At 32.1% G+C, this 26,454-nt stretch overlaps 2 protein-coding genes across 4 annotated transcripts; one reads left to right on the top strand and one right to left on the bottom strand.

Annotated features, from left to right (window-relative positions):
- Positions 1 to 4,765: 4,765 nt before the first annotated feature.
- Positions 4,766 to 8,440, top strand: LOC25486698 (equilibrative nucleotide transporter 3). Of its 3 annotated transcripts, none has more exons than XM_024775621.2 (9): positions 4,768 to 5,049; positions 5,117 to 5,221; positions 6,402 to 6,557; positions 6,646 to 6,789; positions 6,874 to 6,979; positions 7,203 to 7,375; positions 7,478 to 7,638; positions 7,727 to 7,985; positions 8,077 to 8,440. In XM_024775621.2, the coding sequence occupies exons 1-9, from the start codon at positions 5,017 to 5,019 to the stop codon at positions 8,182 to 8,184; spliced, it is 1,245 nt and encodes a 414-aa protein (XP_024631389.1). In that variant the 5' UTR covers positions 4,768 to 5,016; the 3' UTR covers positions 8,185 to 8,440. The 3 variants fall into 3 exon arrangements, with proteins under 3 accessions (XP_024631387.1, XP_024631389.1, XP_024631388.1); XM_024775620.2 differs by having other exon boundaries at positions 4,769 to 5,049; positions 6,646 to 6,804; XM_024775619.2 differs by having other exon boundaries at positions 4,766 to 5,049; positions 6,646 to 6,979.
- Positions 8,441 to 17,224: 8,784 nt separating this feature from the next.
- On the bottom strand, positions 17,225 to 19,512 carry LOC25486699 (uncharacterized GPI-anchored protein At4g28100). Its single transcript, XM_013608321.3, has 2 exons — positions 18,576 to 19,512; positions 17,225 to 17,752 (listed from the first exon to the last, which is right to left on the bottom strand). Exons 1-2 carry the CDS (start codon positions 19,209 to 19,211, stop codon positions 17,438 to 17,440), a joined length of 951 nt encoding a protein of 316 aa, XP_013463775.1. The 5' UTR covers positions 19,212 to 19,512; the 3' UTR covers positions 17,225 to 17,437.
- Positions 19,513 to 26,454: the final 6,942 nt, after the last annotated feature.

Here is a 26,454-nt window from a genome sequence, read left to right as displayed (position 1 = left end):
TCAGGTTTGGAAAAAAACAAAAATTGAATGCAACCATATAATCTAAAAAGAATGAGAAGAGTAAATTTAATGGTGATATAATCAAAGAGTTATTTTGTAGGTTCCAATAAACCATATCATTTTAAAGGATATTATTTTATACATTTTATTTGAATGGCTCAATGCAACAAGAATTCTGCTATTCATCCTGCATATTTTGCTTGCGCCCTACACATTTTTCAAATATAACCCTGCGTGAGTTAAGTCACGCAGTGAGACTTAACTCACGCATCTCACAAGCTCTGCGTGACTTAAGTCACTTACAACTGAGCCTCTGCGCAAGTTAACTTGCGCAAGTTGGCCGGTGGTAAAACTGAAGCACAAACGTTTCTTGGACGGTAGTCAATGATTTTAATTGGTTTTTACACGTTTTTCTTAAATTTTTCACACGTTTTTGGACCTCATTAAGTGTTATATACCTTATACCACCTATAAAAACCCTCACATACTTCCTCTTTTCCTCACATTTTCTCCTCCCACTCTCTCCCCCTCTTTCTCTTCTTCTTTGTTTCTATAGTCTTTAGGGTCTTTATACCCCTTTAGGTAAATACCGGTGGCTTTTGGAGGAAGTAGTGGTCCGTTAGGTTGGGGAAAAAGACATCATCCCTTGAGGTAAAATTAGGTTTGCTTCCTTTTACTCCCAAAAATTTTTTACCGTGGGTAAAAAGAATCATCATGGGGGTATAAAAGGAACCAAATTTAAATTTAACTCAAGGGGTCTTGATTTCGTTTTTTCCAACAGGACGAATCATTATTTTCCCCAAGAGCTATTGACATATACCGAAGAGGGAAAAATATATGTATTATATATTGTAATGTTTGAATCATATTAATAAAATGAGAGTTATATTTATTAATTTTGTTTTTTATTTGTATTTATTTTCGCATTTATTTTATGTTTATGCTTATGTATTGAATAAATAAATATTGAATAAAAAAAATCAAATTTATTTTTTAATTTTGTATTTAATGAATAAATAAATTAGAATGAAAATTGAATTAGTATAAAATCAAATTTATTTTATGTGCATAAATAAATTAGAATAAAGTGACCAAATAATTTAGAATAAAGTAAATAAAATATTTTAGAATAAATAAAAAAAAAAAAAAAAAAAGTAGCCACTTTGCGCCACTTAACGTGCGCACTAGTTTACACTTGCGCCATTTAACGTGCGCAACGCCACTTAACTTGCGCACTAGTTTACACTTGCGCTAGTTAAGTAGTGCAGGGGCATTTTGGACATAGCTGCAGGGTGCAAGCGAAATATGCTGGGTGAAGAGCAAAATTCATGCAACTGCATTATTCACTATTGGTTCCATTTGAGCCACACCTCGATAGAATTTAAATAAACTAAATTAATTTTTTTTTTTTTTTAGAGAAGCGAAATCATATCATTTCATTAAAAATCAGATCGGTAATACATGTTGGAATATCATCAAAGACCTGAAAGGTAGTACTAGATGTGGCTGCCTTAGCTAAAGCATGTGCAACCTCATTTGCTTGCCTCCTAATAAACTCGACATGAGAGTTTGATAAATTTGTGTTACAAAATTGGACACTACTATCCATAATAGAACCGAACTCGGTGACATCTCCACGACCATTGTTGAAATAATCAGCTACTCTTTTAGAGTCAACCTCGAAATCAACATTTGAGAGTTGAAGTTCATGGATCCACCGAATCGCGTGATATAATGTCAGAGCCTCCCCAACATCCACAGAGCAAACTGGAGTAAACCACATAGTTTTAGAACGAAAATGATTCCCATCAGAGTCTCGAATGCACATACCAAGACCTACCTTGTTTGTTGTGTTAGGAAAAGAGGCGTCGACATTACATTTGTATCGGCCACTACCTGGCTTCCTCCATCTAAGATTTGCATGGTCATTGAGAGTTGAGGAACTTGGGAGGAGATCTGTATTGCCTGATCTTAAAGGGGTTTGCTTACTTTTAGCCTTCCTCCAACCATCGAGAAGGTGTTTTGCTCTTTCAAATATGGTAGTAGTTGAATCGGACACCTGTTGCCATAGCTTTAGGTTTCTAGCCTTCCATATACTCCATATGGTAGTGACAATGATTTCAATTTGAGCTGCCGACAATCTTTGCAATAGATTGAAGATGATATCAGGGGCATTATCAAACTGATTTAGAGACGGATAGATCAAATGCCACATGTTAGCTATTTGCCAAACCTCAATTGAACTTGGGCAATGAAATAGGATATGATAGCTATCTTCATGTGGGTCGTCACACCTGACACAATCAAAGGGACAGTTGACACCCCTGCTTCGTAGCTTCACTCTAGTTGGAAAACAGTCTCTACAGATTCTCCATATCAAGTTCTTGACTTTAGGAGGCACTTTCAATTTCCAGATACCACTCCAATATCCAGGTTTGCGCAGATGATCATTGTTAATGATATCTTCAATGCAGATTCGGTAAGCACTTTTGACAGAGTAGTGCCCATTCTTCTCTACCTTCCAAATCAGTTTGTCCATCTGAACCTGAGGATGTAAGGAAGTCTTTAAGATATTGGTAGCCGTATCTTCCAAAAATAATTGACGAACTAACTGTTCATTCCAGACTTTAACATCTTGATTAATTAAGTGGCCTACAGTGTAAGACTGAAGAGCTATCGTGTCATCACCCACACGGGGGATAGTAATTCCTGATCCAATCCATGGTGCATTGATAATAGGGATATTATAACCATTACCAATTTTCCATCTAGCTCCTTGGCGAACCACAACCTTTGCGCTAAGAATGTTGCGCCACACAAAACTCGGGTTATGTCCCAACTTAGCATCTAGATAATTACCATTCGGATAGTATCTAGCTTTAAAAATTCTTGAAGCAAGGCTTTCTGTATTAGTTTGCAGTTGCCATCCCTGTTTGCCAAGCATTGCCACATTAGAAGCTGCCAAATCTTTAAAACCCATACCACCATCCCTCTTGTGAACAGAGAGTTTTTTTCCAGGATAGCCAGTTTAAGCCTTTGCTGGACCCTCCATGACCCCACCAGAAAGTGTTCATCATCTTCTCAATTTCATCTAACAAAGTGTTTGGTAATCTGAAGATACTCATAACATAGGATGGAATAGATTGAAGAACCGATTTTATCATGACTTCCCTTCCTGCTTTAGACAAACATTTACTGCTCCAACTACTAATCTTCTACCACACTCTATCTTTGATGAAACTGAAGGTTGCTTTTTTACTTCGTCCTACCATGGATGGTAGACCCAGATACTTGCCAGTTCCTAGAACTGCTCGCACGCCTAAAATATTTGTGATACATTGTTGTAGTGGTGCTGACACATTCCTGCTGTAAAAGATTTCAGATTTGGGTAGGCTAATAGCTTGTCCTAACGCTTCCTCATACTGATTCAAAATCTGCTTTATAGTGTTTGCCTGTCTCTCTTCCGCTTGGAAGAACAAGAAACAATCATCAGCGAATAAAAGATGGGAAACTCTCGGTGCATTTCGGCATACTCTAACACCTTCAAGCTCCCCTCTATTTTCAGCATTTCTGATCAGTACTGATAAGCCCTCGGCACAGAGAATGAAGAGATAAGGTGACAATGGATCACCTTGTCTTAACCCACGACCTGGAATAATAGGACCAACTACCTCTTTATTCATGATAACTAAGTAGTCAACTGTTTCCACACACATCATAATCCACTGGATCCACCTTTCTGAGAATCCCATTTTATACATGACATCCCTAAGATAGGACCAATCAATACGATCATAAGCCTTGCTTATGTCCAGTTTCAGTGCCACACTCTTATCTTTGCCCTTAGTCTTTGTCTTCATGTAATGAACTAACTCAATAGCGACCAGTGCATTGTCCAGAATGAATCTACCCGGTACAAAAGCCGATTGTGAATCAGCAATACATTTGTGTAAAACTTTCTTTAGACGATTAACCAGCACCTTAGACAAAAGTTTGTATAAAACATTACACAACGCTATAGGTCTCCAATCCTTCATGGATTTTTGCTCGATACCTTTTGGAATTAGTGTTATATTTGTAGAATTCAAAGTTGAGGGGAATTGACCTTCATTCATCCACTGGCAACACTCCTTAAAAATGTCCTCGCTACAGATTGACCAAAACTAAATTAATTTATTCACTATTAGTATTGTCTCCAATGGTACAAACATTCATTCAATTTTTTATTGTCTTTAATTTTCAAAGTAACCTTGCTTTGCTTCAGTAAAATAACATTCTCATCCTCATTCAACTGGTGCGCGCTATCTACTTTTTAAGATTCCTTTTTTTTTTTTTAATTTGCTGCAACTTTTTAAGATTCAATTTAAGCTACTAAACATATATTATTACTCCTTCAAAAAAAAACATATATTATTATTAATTCCTCTCAAAAAAAATATTATTATTAATTTATAATAGGATTAAATAAGTTTTTCATCTTTAAAAATACAACAATATTTAATTAATTATTGATAAACTGTAAGACATTTATTTAACCTTTTATAATATTGATATTTATTTAAATAATTCGTTAATTCCATGATTTTTAATTATTTTTAATTTTTCTAAAAAATATTATTTTTATTAATATTTTTGACTTCATAATTCATTATTCAAATTAATCTCCAAATCCAATAATTGACCCCTACGGCCAAAAATACCGTAGCAAGTAGCTTCAAACTATTTTATCATAGCTACCACAAAACTCATTACGTTACGTATCACAAGTAATATACGTGCAGATTGTATACACATTGCGTCTATTTGTAGTAGCAACACTAACTAGTGAGATGTGAGTCATTATGATTATCATAAAGACAAGTTAATGCACCGTTTGACTTATGATAAATAGAGCCAAATCCTCAGATTTTTTTAGCCATTTGTACAAAATGAAACCATGGATTCTATTTTTATGACCTTGACTAAGGTTTCTTCCTTTCTTGATTGATTAAAGAGAATTAAGCATCTAAGGTAGCCATGGTCATGAGTGAGACTCCACCACGTCTTGAGGTAATATATAACTTTTGCTAAATATACATGCAATATTTGTTCATTTCAATTCTTTGAAATTTTGTAGGGTAAATATGCTGCAATAGTGATTTGCTGGTTTCTTGGCATTGGGGGTCTTTTCGCTTGGAACAGTATGCTCACAATAGTAGATTACTATATTTACTTGTTCCCGGTACTTTATCTATTTTCTCATGCATTTTTTAGTTGAAACCTTAGTCAAGGTTGTATCAGCATTACATGCATGCTAGTTTCTTGAATTTGAGATGGGCACAGCTCCACTTTCATGTTTTTATCAAATTAAGATTTTTGTTGAGAGTTCTTGTTAGAGTCCCACATTGAGTAAGTAAGAGTGCTTAAATCCTAACAATTTGTGTTTTCATTGAGAGTTGGAGCACGGAAAGGGCTACCTATAGTCTAGATTAAGGTGTTTCACCGAATACTGATAGGTGAGTGAAGCCGCCAAAAAGGAAAGGGCTATTGTCGAGTAGTGCCGATAGAGTGAAAGCCGTCGTGGACGTCGGCTCTTAAAGAGCGTTGAAATGTTAGGAGTCCCACATCGAGTAAATAAGAGTGTTTTATGTGGTATTTAAACCATCAGGCTCTGCGACCTAATGGATTAGTCTTTTGGGTTGGGCTCTCTTCATGGGCTTAAATCCTAACAGTTCCATGTTGAATGAGTTTTACTTAAAAACGTGTTTACATGGTGGAAGACATCTCTTACCTCACAATCTGTTGGTCCATGAACGCTATCTACCACTCTTCCTCCTGAGTATGAGGTGTGTTGAGAGTTTCACATTGGATGAGATATGACATGAAAATGTATTTATAAGTGGGATACAGCCAGGTTTGTAAGTTGAGTTAGGCCCAGCCCAAATCTTTAAGATTTTACAATATAGATAATGTCATAGCTAGCTGACCAAAATTCAAAGAATTTGCTTAGACAACATAAGAATACTCAAGTAGTGCCTTTAACAAATTCAATAATTTTAAGGAAAAATGTAGGGTTAACCAATATCCCAGATTGTTATTTTGATAACATAGAATAAACAACAGAGCTTGCCTTAGTTCAATTTTAAGTGCTTTTTTGCCGCTTTAATATCAAATTTAATAATAAAGGATTAATCGTACGATAATTAATTTCTTTTGTCATTGTCGTTATTTACGTAGAAAATCACCATACTTTCTGAACAGAACATTGAAATGATTGTATGCATATCACTAAATCTTCCAGTGAAGTAATCATTGTTTGTTTTCTTCAAAGCATACGCATCTGGTTCTCCAATAATGTCACTAGTGATGTGATCATAGGATTGCCGAGTAAAAGTTTTTAATTTCCTCTCTTCCTTGTGCAGAAATACCATCCTTCTAGGGTGCTTACCATTGTATATCAGCCATTTGTATTTGCAACACAAGCAATATTGGCTTACAATGAGGCCAAAATCAGTACAAGGATACGGAACCTGTTCGGATACACTGTCGTTTTCTTTGGCATTTTGGCGTTGTTAATTGTAAATCCTGTTCATTTGTTTATATACTTTTGTTCCTCTATAATATGAATTTATGTTTTATTTAACTTCTCCTATTTACTTGCCATAGTTGGATTTAGCAACATCTGGTAAAGGAGGGATCGGAACTTTTATTGGTATATGCATAGTTAGTGGTGTATTTGGAATAGCCGATGCCCATGTACAAGGCGGAATGGTGGGAGACCTGTCTTACATGCTTCCGGAATTCATTCAGGTCAGCATCACAATTGTAATTACTACTATGAGGTTCAAAAGTTACTTTCAACATATACATTTGATAATGATTTTATTGTTGCAGTCGTTCCTTGCTGGTTCTGCAGCGTCTGGTGCTCTAACATCAGCTTTGAGATTAATTACAAAAGCCGTGTTTGAGAATTCTCCTGGTGGTCTTCGCAAAGGAGCCAGTAAGTTTAACTTTTCAATGCTTAGTTTAGCTTCATTAATGGTTAACAGAGAAATTATTTTAAGCTTTTAGATCTTCTAATGCGTCGAAGTTTTGTATTATTGTCCCATTTCGTGTCTGTTGTTCTTAAACTATATAGCATATACAATTATGACTCTCGTTCTAAATCCCACAGTGATTATTTGTGATTATACTGATCATTTGTGATTATATTGACCCTGCAGTTCTGTTCTTTGCCATATCATCATTTTTTGAGCTTCTGTGTGTCATTCTCTACGCGTTTATCTTTCCCAAATTACCAATCGTGAAGTACTACCGTTCGAAAGCAGCCTCCGAAGGATCCAAAACTGTTACAGCTGATCTTGCTGCAGCTGGCATCAAGACCTCACCCGGCATAGTATTGTTTCTTTTATTTTCCTTTGTCCCTTTTCAATTTGTCACGGACATTCCTAATTGTTAAGATTCATATTACAAGACTAACTAATGTGCTTCTTTCCAGGACATGGAAGACTCAAAACAACAGGATCGCAAAGGAATAAAACAATTGTTATCGGAAAACATTGATTATGCAGTTGACCTGTTCCTAATATATGTGCTAACATTGTCTATTTTCCCTGGCTTCTTATCGGAAGATACTGGATCACACAGTTTAGGCACCTGGTAGGTTCATATGCATTTTTTCTTCCATTGTTCTATGTTGTGTGTATGTGATGATTTAAGAGCTGGTCGATATTTCAATTTGTTTCAGGTATGCTCTTGTTTTAATTGCCACGTTTAATGTGTTTGATCTTATCGCAAGATACATTCCGCTCGTGAAAATCTTGAAGATGGAGTCTAGAAAAATGATCACCACGGCAGTAATTTCTCGTTTTTTACTTATACCAGCGTTTTATTTCACTGCGAAGTATGGTAAGCAGGGCTGGATGATATTCTTGACATCATTCTTAGGGTTATCCAATGGTTACCTCACTATCTGTGTTTTCACTTCTGCACCTAAAGGTTACAAGGTGGGTCTGTTAAGGAGCATAAACTTTTAAGGGGTTTAGAATTGTTCAAATATATAAATCCATTAATATTTTTATTTTTTTTATTTTGTAGGGACCTGAACAAAATGCTTTGGGAAATATGTTGATGCTGTGTCTTCTTGGAGGTCTTTTTGTAGGGGTAACACTTGACTGGCTATGGTTAATAGGTAAAGGATGGTGACATCCTATGAAGCACGGATACAAACACGGACACAAGACGGACACTGACACACCGACACCGCTAATAATTTAAGAAAATAACATACTTCAGTGTAATTACAAGTGTCAGTGTCAGACAAGCCACCTGTCGGACACCGGGACACACCTATTCCGAAGAGTGTCCGTGCTTCACTCAAACAAGCTAAACTAGAAAAATGGCATAGACACATTGTTCACAAATAGATGGATAGATGGTGGAAATATATTTCTTTGTACTCTTTTTATTTGAATTATAAATATTTAACTATGGCTTTAGTCAGTGTTGGTGTTTCATTCTTCTCAAAGCAAATTCTAGTTTTGATCAATTTCTTCTTCTTTTGATGAGATTGTTTTTAGTTAACTTAACAAGGAGATAGAAAATTTAAGAAAATAATTTACTCCCCTACTTTGTAAACTTACTACCAATTCAAATACATGACATTATGCTTTCTAACAACACCATTCACAATTACTCGTTCTTATTCTAAAATCATAGATCAATAATTAGTGCATGGACATTCTAATTTCATTAATACATATGAAAGAAATAATGCAATTTGTTATCGTAAGGAACCCAAGGAAACGTTATTGGTCAAAGTGTAACTAACAGTGTAAGACACTTACACATGTCACACGCTTTAATTACGTCGATGCCTCAAAAGTTATGTCAATGTATATAACTAACTCCTTTACAATATGTTACTAACTTCACTCAGTTGACAAGGACAATGCACGTAAGGTCTGGGGTTCAAACCCCCAGACACCAAAAAAAAAAAAACCTATTACAAATAGCTATGCTCGAAAGAGTTTAGATCATTCTATCTTAGAGTTTCTCAATAATACACAAGAATTCGATTTTTCTTGGCTTTGCTATCTTGGTTTTTTATTTCAGTCATAATTCTATCATAGTTTTTGATTGATCAATTGTTTCCATCTTAGTTTGGAGCATCTTTCCCTTCACAGGCAGGCGGAAGCATTTGTAAGGATGGAAAAATAATTATTACTCAATATGCCCCTTCGTTTACTTACAAACCCCTCAAAAATCCAAAAATGCCTCTCGCAGTGGTTAGTTATTGAACCTATCGGGTCGTAACTCCTGCTCGATCAAGTTCAGAGATTACGACCCAATTTGTTTTTTCAATATTACTACACAACTTCCCGTATGCTCTATCTTCCTATTTCGTCCTCAAAATCGAAGTTTTAATTTTATTTTATTTTTGCAAAAAATTGTCTCAAATCATCATTAAACGATTGTTAAAGGATTTCTTCACTCATTTATTGTCAAAGAACATATATTTCATCTTTTTAACCAATTACATTGTTTTGTATTCTTTTAACATCCACTAACGTTTATCGGGAGTTAAGATTCGATCCTGATTCGGGGCCTAACTCCCAATCCATTCAACACACTGATTTCCTTATTTTAGTTGCTTATTTGAGGACTTTAAATTATAAATTAGTTGTTTTTTTATTTTGTTTTGTGCATTATTTATAGTTATGGTTGAACTTCATGTTGATCCAAAGTCAAACAATGTTGAAGCTTCTGTTAATTTGAAACCAAACATTGTTGAGATTTCCATTGATTTGAAACCAAATGTTTAATCTCAAGAGAACATTGTTAAGTATGATGTTTCTAAACTTGCTGAATCCGAAGTTGATATTATTGGATCGGTATGCAATGACACAAATGTATCTAGAGGCGAGGTGAATATATTCACAAAATAGTTTTTAAGTTTTTCAAAGTTGGTGGAGCAAAAAAGTGATTATTTTTATAGTATACTTATTCGACAATGCAAATGAGAAGTTGACCGTTAATGAAGATCAATACAAAACACATGATACCGAAAAACCCAAAATAAAATGAATTAATCAAATTAAATATTAGAGACAATCACTTAATTTTTACTTTTTTTGTAAACAAAGAGTAGTAAAACTGTTTGATAAACATCCCAATCAGGTTGATGCCCCTACAAAACAAGAATAGTTGCATGCATGCTCATGATATAATTTAAAAAAAAAAGTAAAACAATTACATCTAGAAATGGGAGCATCAAACCGTACCCATAGAAAGAAAAAAGAAAAAGACAAAATAAAATAAAATAAAACAAGGAAAACAAAAAATAAAAAAGAAAGAAATAACAAAATAAAAGAAGGAAAACTAAAAGCTAAGAGAAACGACATCAGTTGGAATGATGAGATGATGCACCACTAGAACAAATCTTTGTAATCATACTCTTATAAACATTTTCAATATTTTAGTGAAAGCTAATGGAAGAGACGTTTTCTTAGAGGATATCCTTAGTGAGAATGAAAAAGGGAAACGTCTATAAATCTCTAGTGTTCTTTTATCCTTTAACTCTTTAATTTCAACAATTAACTTTGATATATGATGTTTATTGATTAGCTTAATTACCATATGATTGCGATTAAATATTTTTCTAAAACCTAATTTCCATTGATCATTGTTGTGATCAATACATCACCAATTCAATCACATTACATATTGAAGATTAACTTGTTGATAATCTTTCTTCAATCTTCATATATCAAAGTAGCTTATCTACTTACTATATTATAAAAGTAAGTCCTTAGGATTTTACCATTTTGCCCCTTGAAGGGACATTTTAGTAATTTCCTATTTATGGGGTGTGGTTAATGCCACCTCATCATTTTAGGGTGCATTTTCCATTTTGCCCTTCACCATTTTTTTTAATTATTTTATAATTTTTATATTTTTAATAACTTTTTAATTTTAATTTTTTTTAACTATTTTTCAATTTTTTCACCCAAATTCAGTTGCTTCTAAATTGCCGTTGTGGGAGAGTAAGGTATCGCTTGATCCGACTTTTTTCCAACTTCTCTACATTTTTAAGGAGAAGTTAGGTCAAACACACTATCAATTATTTTAATTTCATTATTGTTTAATCATCACAACCTCACAAATATTTTAATTTACACTGTCATTTAATGATACCAAATACTATTATTTCCTTTCTCCAACCTCGCAAATATTTACATACACACATTAACGTATAGAGTAATATTTTATGTTCGTCTGTCTGTGTTTTTGTTACGTTGATGCATATAATTTTTTTTAGTGTTGCTTGGTTGAGTGCTACCTCACCGATTTTTTTTAACTATTTTCCAATTTTTCCTCCCAAATTCAGTTGCTTCTACACTGCCATTGTGGGAGATTAAGATACCGTTTGACCCGGTTTTTTTTTTTACTTCTCTACATTTTTAAAAAGAAGTTAGGTCAAACACAATATCAATTAAATACTTACTAGAAAGGGAACATTTTTTAATGCATAGAATTGGATGGAATGAGCTTTGGCCAAAAGTTGTTGAATGCTACTTTAAAAAACTACTTCTCGATAATATATTTCACAAGCACCTCTTTTCAACTCACGCTGGGAACCTTTTCTTTTATTTTTTAATATTATATTTCAATATATTTTCTTTTCATTTAACTTTATTTTATTTTATTTTTTTAACAGTTCCATTTAATTTTATTTTATTTTTTTCAAAAGATTTTTATTATCTTTTTATCACTTATATATTTAATTTCAATATTATTTAATCATCACAACCTCACATATATTTTTATTCACGCTGTCATTTAATGATACCAAATATTTTTATTTCCTTTCTTCAACCTCACGAATATATACACACACACATTAACGTTTAAAGTAATATTTTATGTCCGTCTGTCTGTTTTTTGTTACGCTAATGCATATAATTTTTTTTAGTATTGCTTGGTTGAGTGCTACCTCACCTAATTTTATTAACTATTTTCCAATTTTCATATTTTTAAAAACTTCTGACAATTTTCCAATTTTTTTATTTTTAACTATTTTCTAATTTTTTTCTCACAAATTCAGTTGCTTCTACACTGCAGTTGTGGGAGATTAAGATACCGTTTGACCCTTTTTTTTTTTCTTCAACTTCTCTACATTTTTAAGAAGTTAGGCCAAGTACAATATCAATTAAGTACTTACTAAAAAATGTACTTTTTTTAAGGCATAAAATTGAATTGATGAGCTTTGGCCAAAAGTTGTTGAATGCTACTTCAAAAAACTATTTCTCGACAATGTATTTCACAATCATCTCTCTTCAATTCACGTTGGGAACCTTTTCTTTTATTTTCATATATTATATTTCAATATCTTTTTTTCTTCCATTTAATTTTTTTTTAGCCGTTCCATTTAATTTTTTAAAGGAGGTTCCATTTAATTTTATTACCTTTTTTCAAAGATATTTTATTATCTTTTTATCACTTATATGTTTAATTTAAATATCGTTTAATTATAACAACCTCACAAATATTTTTATTTACGCTATCATTTAATGATACAAAATATTTTTATTTTCTTTCTTCAACCTCGCAAATATACAAACACACATATTAGTGTTTAGAGTAATACTTTTTGTGTGTCTGTTTTTTTGTTACGCTAATGCGTATAATTTTTATAAAATTTTGATTTTAATTAAAAGTAAAATTGTAGATGTCTTTTCTTCAAAAAAGGTATAGATGCCTAAAAAAATTATGCTTATGTTATATATATATATATATATATATATAGACACACACACACATAAAAGGTATAGATGCCTAAAAAAATTATACTTATCTTTTAAATATATATTGCACCTTTATATCGTAACAAACTATACATATCTTTTTCTTATTCAAAAAAACTAAATATTGCTAAATAGAAAAGGTATTATTTTCTATTTTGTCAACATCAGATGATAGTATTTTGTATAAGTTTGATAATGACCCGAAAAATATCTTTCCTTATGTAGTGGGAATATAGTTGATGCAACACTATGGGAAAAATACTCCGTAGCTTTATCATTTACCATCTATTTACCTTGAGTTCCTTGCTTCCATTTTGTAGTCAATGGTAACCCAAATATATGTAACAATTGGTCAGGTTCGAGGTTGCTCATCAACCTACATCATCCGGTTGTTGAGAAGTTTAAGACTTAGTAAGTTTGCATTATGATTTCACAATACAGTGTTAGAGTAACTTATTATTTCACAATCCGATTTGATTGTTTTTTGACCATGTTTCTTAAATTGTTGTCATGACTTTAACACTTCTCAAGCTCAGAGTCAAACTTCAGTTAAAACTTAAGTCAGAGTTCGACTTCTTCTCAACGTACTCGTACAACGATTTTTCCAAACTGTCACATGTTAGGCCAATTGTTGAATTTATAAACTTAGTCAATGTCTGCTTTTTTTATGCAGAAACATGCTTTGAGTTTTTTTACGCACAAATTAAAAATACATATTGCATTATTCTTTATTTCATGTGCATAATTTGTGTTAGGAAACATATTGCATCACTATTTGGAAAATAACTAAATTCAATCATAACCAGTTTGGATTGTATTATGAGAGTTGCACCAAATGTTCGAAGACATCAATGTCAAATGGTGCTGGCTATATATGCACATGCGGAAGTGATGCTTAATTTCCATTTGTTTCAACAATGTTAATTGGTCAACGGGGTGCATATAATGTACATGCATGCATTTATCTAGACTTTATAGGAAGATAATAGGATGATAAATTAGAAGTCATGTTACATTTTCTTTAGCTTAAAATTAGTTATGCTACCTTTATTTTATAAATTATATGTAACTATATTCACATACATCTTATCCATGTAAATATGCATTAGACTAATATTGCAGTTATTTTCCTGTTTAGCATTTCCCAAACGAGGTGTCAGGAACAATTCTGAAAGGAAAGCACAAAACAATCACTCTCATTAATGACCAGACACAGAGACAATATAACTGTCATCTCATTATCGCCGATAGAGCAAGCTATGAAAATTACTTGGGTGGGTAGTGGTTCAACTTCTGCAGATAACGAGTGATGGAAGAAGGTGGTAAGCTCATCTTTGATCTCGAAAAGTCACAGAAGAACTTGCAAATTCGAGTTGTTCCAAAGTAGATCTTTGTTGTTGAAGTATTTTAACTTCTACTATTTTGACGTATCGCTTTGGAATGTAGTCGTAAACTATCTTTACTTTGGGATGTCATTTGTTCTTTTCATTTTGTCTGATGTAAGTATTGACAAAAATTCCTTTTTGGTTAGTCTATGAAACTTGCAATCTCTTTTATAAACCTAACTATTATGTAACGTTAATCTGTACATTGTTGGTTCCTTCATTGGTTCCAATTAGTATCATGTTAATTGTAATGTTGTTTTCCTAATCTCTTGAGAAAAATAAAACATGCTATTTTCCTACAATAAATATTTACAATGCTTTGGTAAATGTTTTAGAAATGTACATATATATAACTTTTAATTAACACTGCAATTTGTTTTGTACCTAGCACTTCTCAAATGAGATATCAATGACATTTCTAAAAGAAACACAGAAAACAATCACACTCATCGACAAACAAGCTCAAAAAAGGTATAAGTGTCGTTTGATAACATATGTTACAAAAAATACTTAGGCGGCCAATGGTTCAAATTTTGCCGAGAACATATGTTAGAGGTAGGTGATAAATTAATTTTTTATCTAGAGAAGCCACCTAAAAATATGCACGTTCAAGTCGTTTCTAAATAAAGATTTGGTGTTCATGATCCGCACTTTCAACATATCACATTAACTTTAATCCTAGACTAGATTATCTTCACTCACTGATGCTACTTCTTTGCTTGATTTCATTTGATGTAAATATGGGTATTACAACAAAACTCTTTTTTATAATTTTGGGTAATATGTAAATCCACACATCATTGATTCCTTTATTGGTTCCAATAATTTTCATCATAAATATTATGTCAATTCCTAATCTCATAAACTGATTATATGCTCTCTTAATCAGCCCATACATATTTTATGATGAATCACAATGTTCCATCGTTTTAACATCTCTTCTTTCAAAGAATTTTTTTAATGAATACGTTATTGAACCCGTGCGAAGCACGGGTGGGTTTGTAACTAGTTCTTTATGGTAGTTGGTTCATGTTTAAAGTTAGGTTTGGTTTGACATAATTATTGGTTTTATGGATTATTTTGTGTATTGATAATTGAATGTTATATTTCAATTCAAGTGTGAATCTCTTGTTCAATTTGAATTGCTCGTTACACATTGTATAGCTTATTATCATTTGTATATTGTGTGCAATTTCAAATAATTAATCGTTTTTCAAAATAACTTCAAAACCACGCTATAAAAAAAAAAATGGAACCAAGTTGCTTGGACTCTAGTGGTAAGGAGTTTTTTTTCCAAGGACGTATCCGGGAATATCAGGTTCGATTATCAAAGGAAACAACGCTTGACTAGTATGCATGCCTCTACATACGAGGCGGATTGATCGCCTACCATTAGTGGGTCAGAAACCGATGCGAAATACAAAAATAAAGTTTTTAAATGGGAAAAGTGAAGCAACTTATAATAAAAGACAAATATTTTTTTAAACTGACTTATAAAAAATACAGAGATAGTAAGATCTGCGGTAATTTTACTTAATAAAAGAGTAGATGTTATAAAAAGTGTCCATATAACTCTTCAAAATTTAAAATCAATTTTGTGTCAAAATATAATATTATAATTTCTCATGTTACCAATTACTATCATTGGATTAATGCAAAACCATTGGACTAATACAAAATGACAGACATTCAATTATTCATCCTTTGTTCTCGCATAAACTTGCAAAACCGGAATTGTACCCGTGAGTTCGTACTTGCAAGTTGTTTTTATTTTAGTTTTGTAATTTCAATACTCGATTTCCTATCAGTAGTGCATCTGCATCGATAATTTTTTCTTAACAATGCATAAGGCCTCGAAATTTATAAATTACTAGTATTGGCTAGCTGTCTAGGTAAGACGACCAACATACCCATTCATTGGGAGTTGCTCCTCCTTGAGGGTTCAACGAAAAATACACTTTGATTTTTGTGACTTCTAACTTTATTAATTTTAGATTAGATGAGAGACATAATAAATGAATGATTTATTAAAAAAATAATGGGTTAATTAAGTTTTTAGTTCCTGTAAATATTCACAATTTTGTTTTTAGTCCCTACAAAATAAAATCACATTTTTTAGTTCCTATAAAAATTTCCATCAGCATTTTTAGTCCCTATAAAATTTTATATCAACACTTTTAGTCCTTGTCAAAAAATTTCATCAACAGTTTTGGTCCCTAAAATGCTTAAGGAAAATATCACAGGAATTAAAAAATGTGATTTTATTTTTAAGGAACTAAAATCAAAACTGCAAATATTTGTAGGGACTAAAAACTTAATTAACCCAAAAATAATTAATAAATGAATAATTAAAATAAATTATTTTGATGTACGAAAATTATTAATTAGAAAAGAGATAAAAATAAAGTCATTAAACTCAAAGTCATACAAGTGAAACTCGAGTTCAACATTGTCACCATGGGAGCCCGTACACTTGCTAGCCATTATTATATGGTCAACGTTAACCGGTGTCTCAAGAAAGCTGGTTAAGCAACTAAAACATGTAAGATTTTTATAAAAAATGACTTAATTATTATTTGATCAAAACTTATATTTATTAACCATTCTATGAAGCACCGGTTAGAAACCCATAAATAAAAATAAAAAATGCAAAAAGATTCCCTTTCAATCACACTACAATGGCAAACATCCAAAGCCACTAACGCATTACTTATTAGAAACTTATAAAAAATAAAAATAGTTGCAGTTAAGAAATACTTACTTTAAGCAACATTTTAAACCAAAAAAACTTATTAAAAACTCATTAAGCAACATCTTAATTTTGAAAAATGAAATTTGGTTAAAATTAAGATTAAATTTTGTTAACAATTATCCGCTCATGAAAATGAAAAAACACTTGTAATAACTTCAATCTAACTTATACTAATCTTTGAACAACTAATTATATAATAATTAATAACAACTTAATTAAAGATGGTAATGTATTAAGAAGAAATACATGACCCCATTAAAACCTAGCATTTTTGTTTTTTCTATCTAAAATGTGAGGTAATATTAATACCAAACATGAATAGTTGAATACCCATTATCTTGTAATTTACAAGGCAAAATAGAAAACATCTTCCACTGCTGATTTTGTCCACTAGCCTAACTTCTTCACGTGACACAAGCATCCAAGAATTAGGCCAAAAAAGTGACAAAAAAAGAGAGAGAAGAATAGCATGGCACTGATAACCCAAAAATTTCAACTAAACAGTTACAACCTTTTTAAACAAAAGAACAAAATAACATTATTAAAGTTAATATAGTAGCCCATAATTTGGACGGCCAAGATGAAGCATGAGCAGTTTCAAATTGAAGTGAATCAACGGCTAATGGCATGTTTTCTTGATCAGGACTACACTTTGATTCATGTGGGTGTGCACTATACATCATTGCACGTAAAACTGCTGAAACGGTGGGTATGTATGTCGTTTTGTTCTTTGCTAGTAACCATGTTAAACCCATTAGTTCACAATCTCTGTTAAACATTTTCTTAACTCTTTCACTAGCACCCTTTGTAGCGTTCTTGTAACTCTTCACCTGTTTGAATAAATAATTAACCATGTCATGTTATTGATTATTCATTGTAAAAAGTGAAGTAAATGAAAATAAATAAATAAAATGCACTCATTTTGCAGTCACAAATTAAATGATTAAAAATATGAAAAAGGTTGTAATAATTGGTAAACTCATGTGGAAAGTCATTTTCTTATGTCAACATGAAAAAAATTACTATAATATATTTAAAGAAATGAAATACTTGATGTGGTCCTTTTTCCTTCTAGTTCAAATTTTACAATTATCATTGTGCAAGGTTCAATGGGCTTGGTAGCAATTCTATTCCAAATTCCAAACATAAAACAAGAAGGTGTTTCTTATTTTTATTCATTTTTTCTTGTTAAAACAAATAAAAATGACAAAACAATTGCATTAGTATAAATTAAAGAAATATGATTTGTTGTAGATATTTTCAACCAAACAAAATTCCATTTCACCCAAAAACATAACAAAGATTACACAGTGAATGAATAAAATAAACACAATAAACTAATAGAAGTGTCTATTTTTAAGCTAGCTAGTAATGAAAATGATAATTTTGAGATAGAAGTACTTAACCTTTTGTACAAATAATTACAAATAAAGTTTAAAAGTTTTCCCCATTTCATTTTTTTTCTTTCTATTAAACTAAATCAAAGATGGGTAAGCAACATCATTTCTAAACAATGAATGATAAAAAAATAAAAAATAAAAAACCAGAAATGGGGGCAATGTACCCACAAAATGAACACACCAAAAATAATGATAATTTTTTTTGTGTACCAAAAAGAAGGTTAATCATAATTTAAAGAGAAAAGTAAAGAACCTTTTGTAGGGCAGAGAGACATTTAGTGCAACCCTGATAAGAAGCATTTCGACAATTATTTTCCAAGTTACGAACAGCAACAGTTGGAGTTGCAATATTTTTATGCGAACCCGAAACATTAAACGCAGCAGAACAAGACAACGAGCTAATTTGATGTAACCTAATACCACAAAAACATAGAATCGCATCACACGTTGCATTAGGTTGAGGGATTCGAATATTTCGACTCATAAGTGAGTCTTGTAAGGAATTTACGCATTTCTGTGAGTCATCAGGCATCATAGGAAGTTGTTGTTGTTCTCCTGTTGATGGAGCCGAAGCATTTGCTCCGGCTCCGTCGGGTGTTATTTCAAGAGCCGAACGAGCGTGGGCGGCGAAAAGCCATGCGGCAAGAACTGGACAGCAACGACTGCGGTCTAGGTTTTTGCCGCATGCGGCTTTTACGCCGCCGAAGAGCTCGTTGGAGAGGTCGAGTTTGCAGATTTGGGTTTGGGTTTGAACCGGGAATGCGGGGACTGTGTTGGAGGATGGGTATGAACCCGGTTCGACTGGTTGGGAGAGTAAACCGGCATGAGTGAAGAGTGGAAGTAGAAGAAGGAGTGAGGTGATGAAAAGAAAGCATGTGAATGATTGCATTTTGATTTTTGGGAGAAGATAAAGAAAAAGGAAAAGTGGTTTTGAGAGAGAGAGAGATGAGATTATTTGTGTTGAAGTTGAAGGAGATGGTGATGGGTTGAAAAAGATGAGCTTTTTGAGGGAGAAAGTGATTTTGGGTTTTGTTGAAAATTATAGGTTCTGAAAAGCAGAGAAGAAGGTGGTGTAGTGTAGTGTTTCTCTGGTTTTACTTTTTCTCTTGGATAAGTAGACCCATGATTTGACTATTTTGCTTTTTTGTGTGGAAATAATACTACAGCAATGTTAAAGTACTAAAGTCATGGGAAATGAAAGGGTGATGTGCTTAAATCAACTTAGATGAGGTGCTTAAAATCAACTTGGGTCTTTCATAAAAAAAAAAAAAAAACTTAAATATGCTTTTCATCCATTATAGGCCGTTTGGTTTTTCATCCCTGAACTTACTAATCCTTTCATTTTACCACTGTAATTACTAATCCTTCGAAAGTTCGTCCCTCTTCCCGGATAATCACTGCCACGTCATCAAATTAGCAAAATGGCATGGGAATTGACAAAAATACCCCTGGCTTATTTTTAAAAATTAAAAAATCTGAAAATAATTTTAGAAAATAAAAAAAATTTAAAAAAATATAATTTTTTGAAATATGAAAAAAATATAAAATTATATAATTTTTTAAAATCTGAATATATAATTTCGAAAATTATTAAAAAATCTGATTTTTTTAAAAATCATAATAATAATTTCGAAAAAATTTACGATTATATAATTTTAAAAAAAATATTTTTTGAAATATGAAAATTATATATTTTTTTTAAAATCAGAATATATAATTTCGAAAATTATTAAAAAATCTGATTTTTTTAAAAATGAGAATATTAATTTCCAAAAAATCTGATTATATATTTTTAAAATTATGTGAAAAATTATTTCATTTTTTTTCGAAAAAGTTATTTTCAAAATATTTTTAGAATTTTTTTATTTTTTATAATTATTTTCAGATTTTTTAATTTATAAAAACAATTTTCAGAATTTTAAAAATAAGTCAGGGGTATTTTTGTCAATTCCCATGCCATTTTGCTAATTCGATGATGTGGCAGTGATTATCCGGGAAGAGGGACGAACTTTCAAATGATTAGTAATTACAGGGGCAAAATGGAAGGATTAGTAAGTTCAGGGATGAAAAATCAAACGGCCTATAATTACAGGGATGAAAAGCATATTTAAGCCAAAAAAAAAAAAATCAACTTGGGTTACTTGTTATTAGAGCTGTCAAAATGGGCCGGGCCGTAAGGGCCGGCCCGAAAGCCCGAATAAAATGTAGGGCTTGGGCCGAATAATTGGAGCCCGAAATTTGAAGAGGGCTTTTTAGCCCGGCCCGTAAAAGCCCTTGGCCCGTTAGGGCTAGCCCGTCCGGGCTCCGGGCTGCCCGGAAGCCCGCAAAAAATACAACTTTTTTTTTTTTTTTTTAATGTTACTATGGATAATTGTTATTATCTTGGATCAATCTTAATTTATCTTTTGTTCACTATTAACCTATTTGTGTATATTTAAGTTATTATGTTCAATCCTTAAAGAAAGGGAAGGAAAAAAAAAAAAACTGATACGGGCCCGGGCTGGCCCGTTAGCCCGGCATATTTATGTATGTTTCGTACTTAAAAGAATGGAAAAGGGAAGAAAAAAATACGGGCCAGGGCTGGCCCGTTAGCCCGGGAGCCCGTATAGGGCCGGGCTCGGGCTCATTTTTTGCAGCCCATATTCAAACCGGGCTTTTTAGCCCGGCCCTTAAAAGCCCTTGGCCCGGCCGGGCCGGGCCTAAACGGGCCGGGCCGCCCGTTTTGACAGCTCTACTTGTTATATGTTTACTTAACCCATCTCTCACCTATGAAGCCCCAATACTTTAAAATGGATGACGTATCGTATCCTCTGCGTATCTTGCACCGATATCTGTCTGATATTTCCCGATACGTATCAAAGGAGTATCCGAAGATTAAATTATACTTTTTTTAAAAATAATTATCCGATATTTCCCTATACGTATCAGGAAAGTATCCGATCATTATCCTACACCGATATCTGCCCCGATACTTCCCAATTAATGTTAACTAAAATAACTTAACTTTTGAGTATTGATGTGTACTTTTTTTGAATATAGTGCTTCATTTTTGTATCGATATAGTATATCACTAACAATATTCCTTTTGGATGCTGATGATATTGTTTTTGGGATATATTGTGTATGTAATTGGTTATAATCACTCTCTTAATCGTCAATATTATTTATGTTTATGTTGATGTATTACGAGCCTATGACTGGTGTCTGTTATTTGTTAATATATTTTCATATTAAAAAATGGTATAATTATATTGTACATTTATATATATAATTTTTTTTATTAACGTATCCAAATCGTATCATATCTTAATTTTTAAAATTTTTTCATATCGATGCAGTATCGTATCTCGTATCTGGGTTTCATAGTCTCTCACTCATTTCTGTTTCTTTGCATAGGTAAAGGTAATATTTTTTGTTTGAATATAGATAGAGGTATAGTCTAGTCACTACTACTTTTCCACTCTAAACATAAGATTATGTTAAATAATTCTAACAACTAAAATAATAATCATAATAGATTTATTTAGTTAGTATTATTTTTTTGGCATCTATATATAAAGCAATATAAAATTTTAGTGTGGTTTCTTTTTTTCAATTTTACTTTTGATTTAGCATATGTTTGATTTCAATTTTGAATATTTTACCTTTGTTTTAGCATATGTTTAATTTCAATTTTGGACGGTTAAAATAGGTTCTCAAGATTGAAGAAATTATTATATTATGTTTGGTTGATTTAAAGTAGAATAACTTTTGCTTAAGATATAACTTATAACTTTTCTTCTAAAATTGCTTTTTTTTAGTGGAGTTTTAAATTATTTGTTAAATCTATTTTTATATGAATATATTGCAACATAAATCATTTTACATTCAATTCACTTTTATTCAAAATTTAATTTTTCACATTCAACCAACTCAAAATCAATTCTTAACATCGCACAAATAAACATACACTTAAATTACCTTTACTCAATCGAATTGATTTTTCTAAGTATAATACTTGATATATATAGAGATATTGTATTTTGCCATAATCTTCAGAAAAGAACTGGGAACCAATATTTAGAATTTATTTTTACTTTCAGCATGTGTATGTACATGTGTGTGATTTATAAGATCTTAGTGTAGTTTTTTCTTCAATTTTAGCTTTCATTAAAGTCTAGTAGTGATATTAGATTTATAACCATAATTTACTTAGTAATTGAATATTGATAATGATCCATATTTGCAATCCAAATGTGAAAAGTAGGGTGCGGTCAGTGATCTCTCTCGATTCATGCGGTATGCTGACGCTCCAATTTCACGAAATAAAGTAACCACACAATAATTTAAAATTGATAAAATAAAAGTATATTTGCTGTTTTTGAATATTATATGTGGATGTAGTTGGTAAAAGCTAAAGAACAAAAGGATTTTGACGAGAAATAGAGAGATTCGTTTTGGGGGGGAGAGTAGGACGGGAGAGGGGGCAGGTTTTTTATATGAAAAAAAGATAAAGCTGTCCTATACTTTGGCAGCTTGTGTGAGTACTTTCCATTTTGTATCAGTCTCTCTTGTTCCCTTGTTATGGTAGTATTGGTGGGGTAAAACCTCTTACAGTGGGTCCTTGTTATGCTAGGGATGGTGGAAGTGTTCAATTTTTTTTTTCTTTTACTGCAAAATATGCCAAAATTGTAACAATTAAATATCATTAGGATTAGGATTATAGGTTGGGGCATTCTTTATCCATACATTAGGACTTGTTAAAATGGTTGTATGTATGATAAGGATATATAAAGTATTGAATTTTCAAGAGGACTTTGAGGAATTAACGAAACAAAATGCAAATCCTAACCATCAAACTAAATTCTTACAGGTTTTTACTCAAATCAAGATCGACTGTTTTGATTTCATCCAACTTCAAAGAAAAATATTTAGATATGTTTTTAAATTGACTATTTGTTATCTCTTAAATGACCAAATTAGAGTGTCATCTTAACGTGGTGGAAGTCACTCGGTTCGAATCTGATTATCCTTAATCCCAATGCAATGTGAATTTTTGCATTTTGATGACGATATGCAATGTGAATGGATAACAGGCTTGTGGGGTTGACATAAGGTGATATAGGACTGTATTATATTTCTGGGAGGAAACTCCCGGCGAATAGTAAGTGCATGGATATTGGATATGGGGTTGACATAAGGTGGTATAGGACTGTATTATATTTCAGGGAGGCAACTCCTGTCGAATAGTAAGCGCATGAATACAAGTTATTAATGGGAATGGAAAATAACTCCAGTTACTTTGCGGATGGTAAGATTGTTGGCACAAGAAAGAAGGGTTCATCCATCTTATCTTGCCTTAGTTCTGATCTATCCATTTTTTAAGAATATTGAGTCGGGTTCTTTTCTTACGCGTATTGAATAGAACACTTATCCAAATCTTGTTTATAGAAAATCGTCTTTAGTTAGTTAGATGGGGAAAATCATGTGCTATTGTTCAAATCCATAGTTAATCCTATTTCGGATAAGAGCAGTGGACAATATGCTACATAGTAACAAAACATTTTTTGAGTTTGAAAGGACGTTGACTTTAATGATAGCCGCAAAAACCCCCTCACTCATGCATTTTACGAAGCAATTTAACAAACTTATGAGGTACAAACATGAAGCAATACTCATTAACTATTATCATTACTTCATTTATCATGAACTTGGACGTGATTAACCAAAAAAAATTAGATATTCATATCTATATATTGTTGAACATTTGAAAATTGTAGTTGATCACATCTAAATTTATGATTAATGAAATTTCATAGGTGATTAATGAACTTCATTAGTTGACATACTATTAACTAATCACATATCTAATTGATACCTAAATGACATCATGTAATCTTCAGAGTATTTTGCTTTACTTGTTCCTTGTTATGGAGTCCTGCATGACAGCCAACTAAGGCCATTTTCATTTTTTTCTCTCCCAAAGATAACATAATTTAAACACACACAATTGCTCTCAATCAATAAAATAAAAAACATGAACAATTGATGGGAGCTAATATGGACAAAACTAATCTTCCATTCACATGGAATTGTCCAATGTGTAGCCCCATTACTTCTTTTATTTTCTTTTCAACACCACTATTTATACAAATCAGCATTGTTTTGCAACCATTTTTAACAATGAAAACAAACTTTATTACTAATTATTATTACAGCTAATATTCGTTTCGTCTATGCATATTCCATTTACACTAGAAGACAATGTATAGCACGATGCAACATCCAATGAGAACAAGAAGAAGAGAGATAGGGGCATTATTAATTTAAAGGACAAACACAAAGTGTCAACCAAAAGAAAATTGTTCCCTCAAAAAGTAGTTTGCTTTGGGAAAAACTTCTAAACTCCTTTTCATGCCCTCAATAATCTGGTCCCTTTACGTCTTTGTTGGGGTCACATAATTCAAAATCATGCCGTGGAAAAAGGAGGGCACAATGCTTTTATTAGGTACATACTATTTCATATTCATAGTATAATTCAATAGAAAAAAAATGCATTAGTATAAGGTTAGGTTCCAAAAGGAAGGTGGTTAGCTACATCGTGTTGGTATTTGAGCTCCAAAAGTAGAAGGAAAAAGGTGCAATCATGGTGTTTCAAATTTCAAATTGAGGTTTCTGGGCCCAGTGAGTGATGCACCTTCCAATTCATAAAACTGCTGGGTTTTTGTTTGAGTTAGCCTAATTAATGCATCACTCGTGTTCGAGGAGGGTTAATAGACACTATTTTTTTTAGGGTTAAATATGTTTTTGGTCCCTATAAATATACCAACTTTTCGTTTTAGTCACTCTAAAATTTTCCTTCAACTTTTAGTCCCTATAAAATTTTGAGTCACTACTTTTGGTCCCTATTTCAAAGTAAATTTTAGTATTTTTTTTTTAATAAAATTGTACAAAAATGTGTAGTATATTGTAAATATATTTCCAAGAAAAAAAAAATTAGAATTTTTTAAGTAAACATAAATTATATATGAATTTTTAACCATAAATAATATAAAAATTCATATTAAATTCATGTTTTGTTAAAAAATTCTATTTTTTTTTGGGAGAGATTCTTATAATATTATAAATTTTTTAGAAAATTTGATTCAAAAATATGAATTCTACATATGAGTTTACTTTAAAAGAGGGACCAAAAGTGAAGATGAAAAAAAATTTATGGATTAAAAGTTGAAGGAAAATTTTAGACGGACTAAAACGAAAAGTTAGTATATTTATAGAGACCAATAACATATTTAACCCTTTTTTTTATACAAGAAAAAGATACTCAAGAACAAGAAAACTACTCTTCTCACACAAAAATGATCACTTCCACATGTGCATTTTTTAAAAATTTACAGGGTGACTTAAGTCATGTTGATGCCAACTTAAGTCATGTTGATGCCAACGTGAGTATTACAAATCATGAGTGCAGAATATTCAGCACTACACATGCTTTTTACTGTGAACAGTATAATAGCTGAAAAGTTAAAAAGCAAAGCAAAAATGAAGATCTTGTCTTGATCAATCAAAGATGGACACGTTGAGATATGGTTCAGTACAATATCTTGCATATCTCCCAAAAGCTTGGGCCTGAAGATTGCAGAACCACTATTCTCTCTCCCGCACAAATCCAATGCAGATATGGAATAACTTTATCCAGCAACTTTCTGATATATGTACAAAAGTAACAACTCATGAGTATTGCCCATAAATTCATCAGGCACACATTGGATAAACCCTGAAACTCATCATACACTCATCAATGATAAACCCAGATGAAGATCATGATGAACATCAACATTCTGACAAAGAACACAACAACGTTCTGATGGTCAGAATGTTTACCTAGATTTTCAAGTAAAAGTCAGTGGGCCCAAGACACATGACATAACACCATTGGCCACCCTCCAACGGCTATATGAGCCCAAAAACTTTATAAATAGAGATCAAAGGCTCAACATTACTTGCACCATTGCAAAGCATACAAGGAAAACAACCTTAAATTGTTTTGAAGCTTTAGCATCTGAATTGATCAAAATCAAATTTCAAATTGTCTCCTTCCATTCTTCTCTTGTCTGATTTCAATCATTGAAACTTCATACAAATTGTAATCA

Source organism: Medicago truncatula, chromosome 4 (genome assembly GCF_003473485.1).
Source record: "Medicago truncatula cultivar Jemalong A17 chromosome 4, MtrunA17r5.0-ANR, whole genome shotgun sequence".
Taxonomy (NCBI): Eukaryota; Viridiplantae; Streptophyta; class Magnoliopsida; order Fabales; family Fabaceae; genus Medicago; species Medicago truncatula.
Note: the sequence above shows the minus strand (reverse complement) of the source record. Positions and strands in the feature narration are given on the sequence as shown.

What these genes read in the sequence shown, in the direction of transcription:
- LOC25486698 (XM_024775619.2), top strand. Translation starts at nt 5,017, where the DNA reads ATGGTCATGAGTGAGACTCCACCACGTCTTGAG. An exon ending in GCATTTTGGCGTTGTTAATT is followed by an intron (nt 6,558 to 6,645) that starts GTAAATCCTGTT and finishes TACTTGCCATAG; the next exon opens with TTGGATTTAGCAACATCTGG. An exon ending in TGGTCTTCGCAAAGGAGCCA is followed by an intron (nt 6,980 to 7,202) that starts GTAAGTTTAACT and finishes TTGACCCTGCAG; the next exon opens with TTCTGTTCTTTGCCATATCA.
- LOC25486699 (XM_013608321.3), bottom strand. Translation starts at nt 19,211, where the DNA reads ATGCAATCATTCACATGCTTTCTTTTCATCACCTCACTCCTTCTTCTA. An exon ending in GTCTCTCTGCCCTACAAAAG is followed by an intron (nt 17,753 to 18,575) that starts GTTCTTTACTTT and finishes TTATTCAAACAG; the next exon opens with GTGAAGAGTTACAAGAACGC.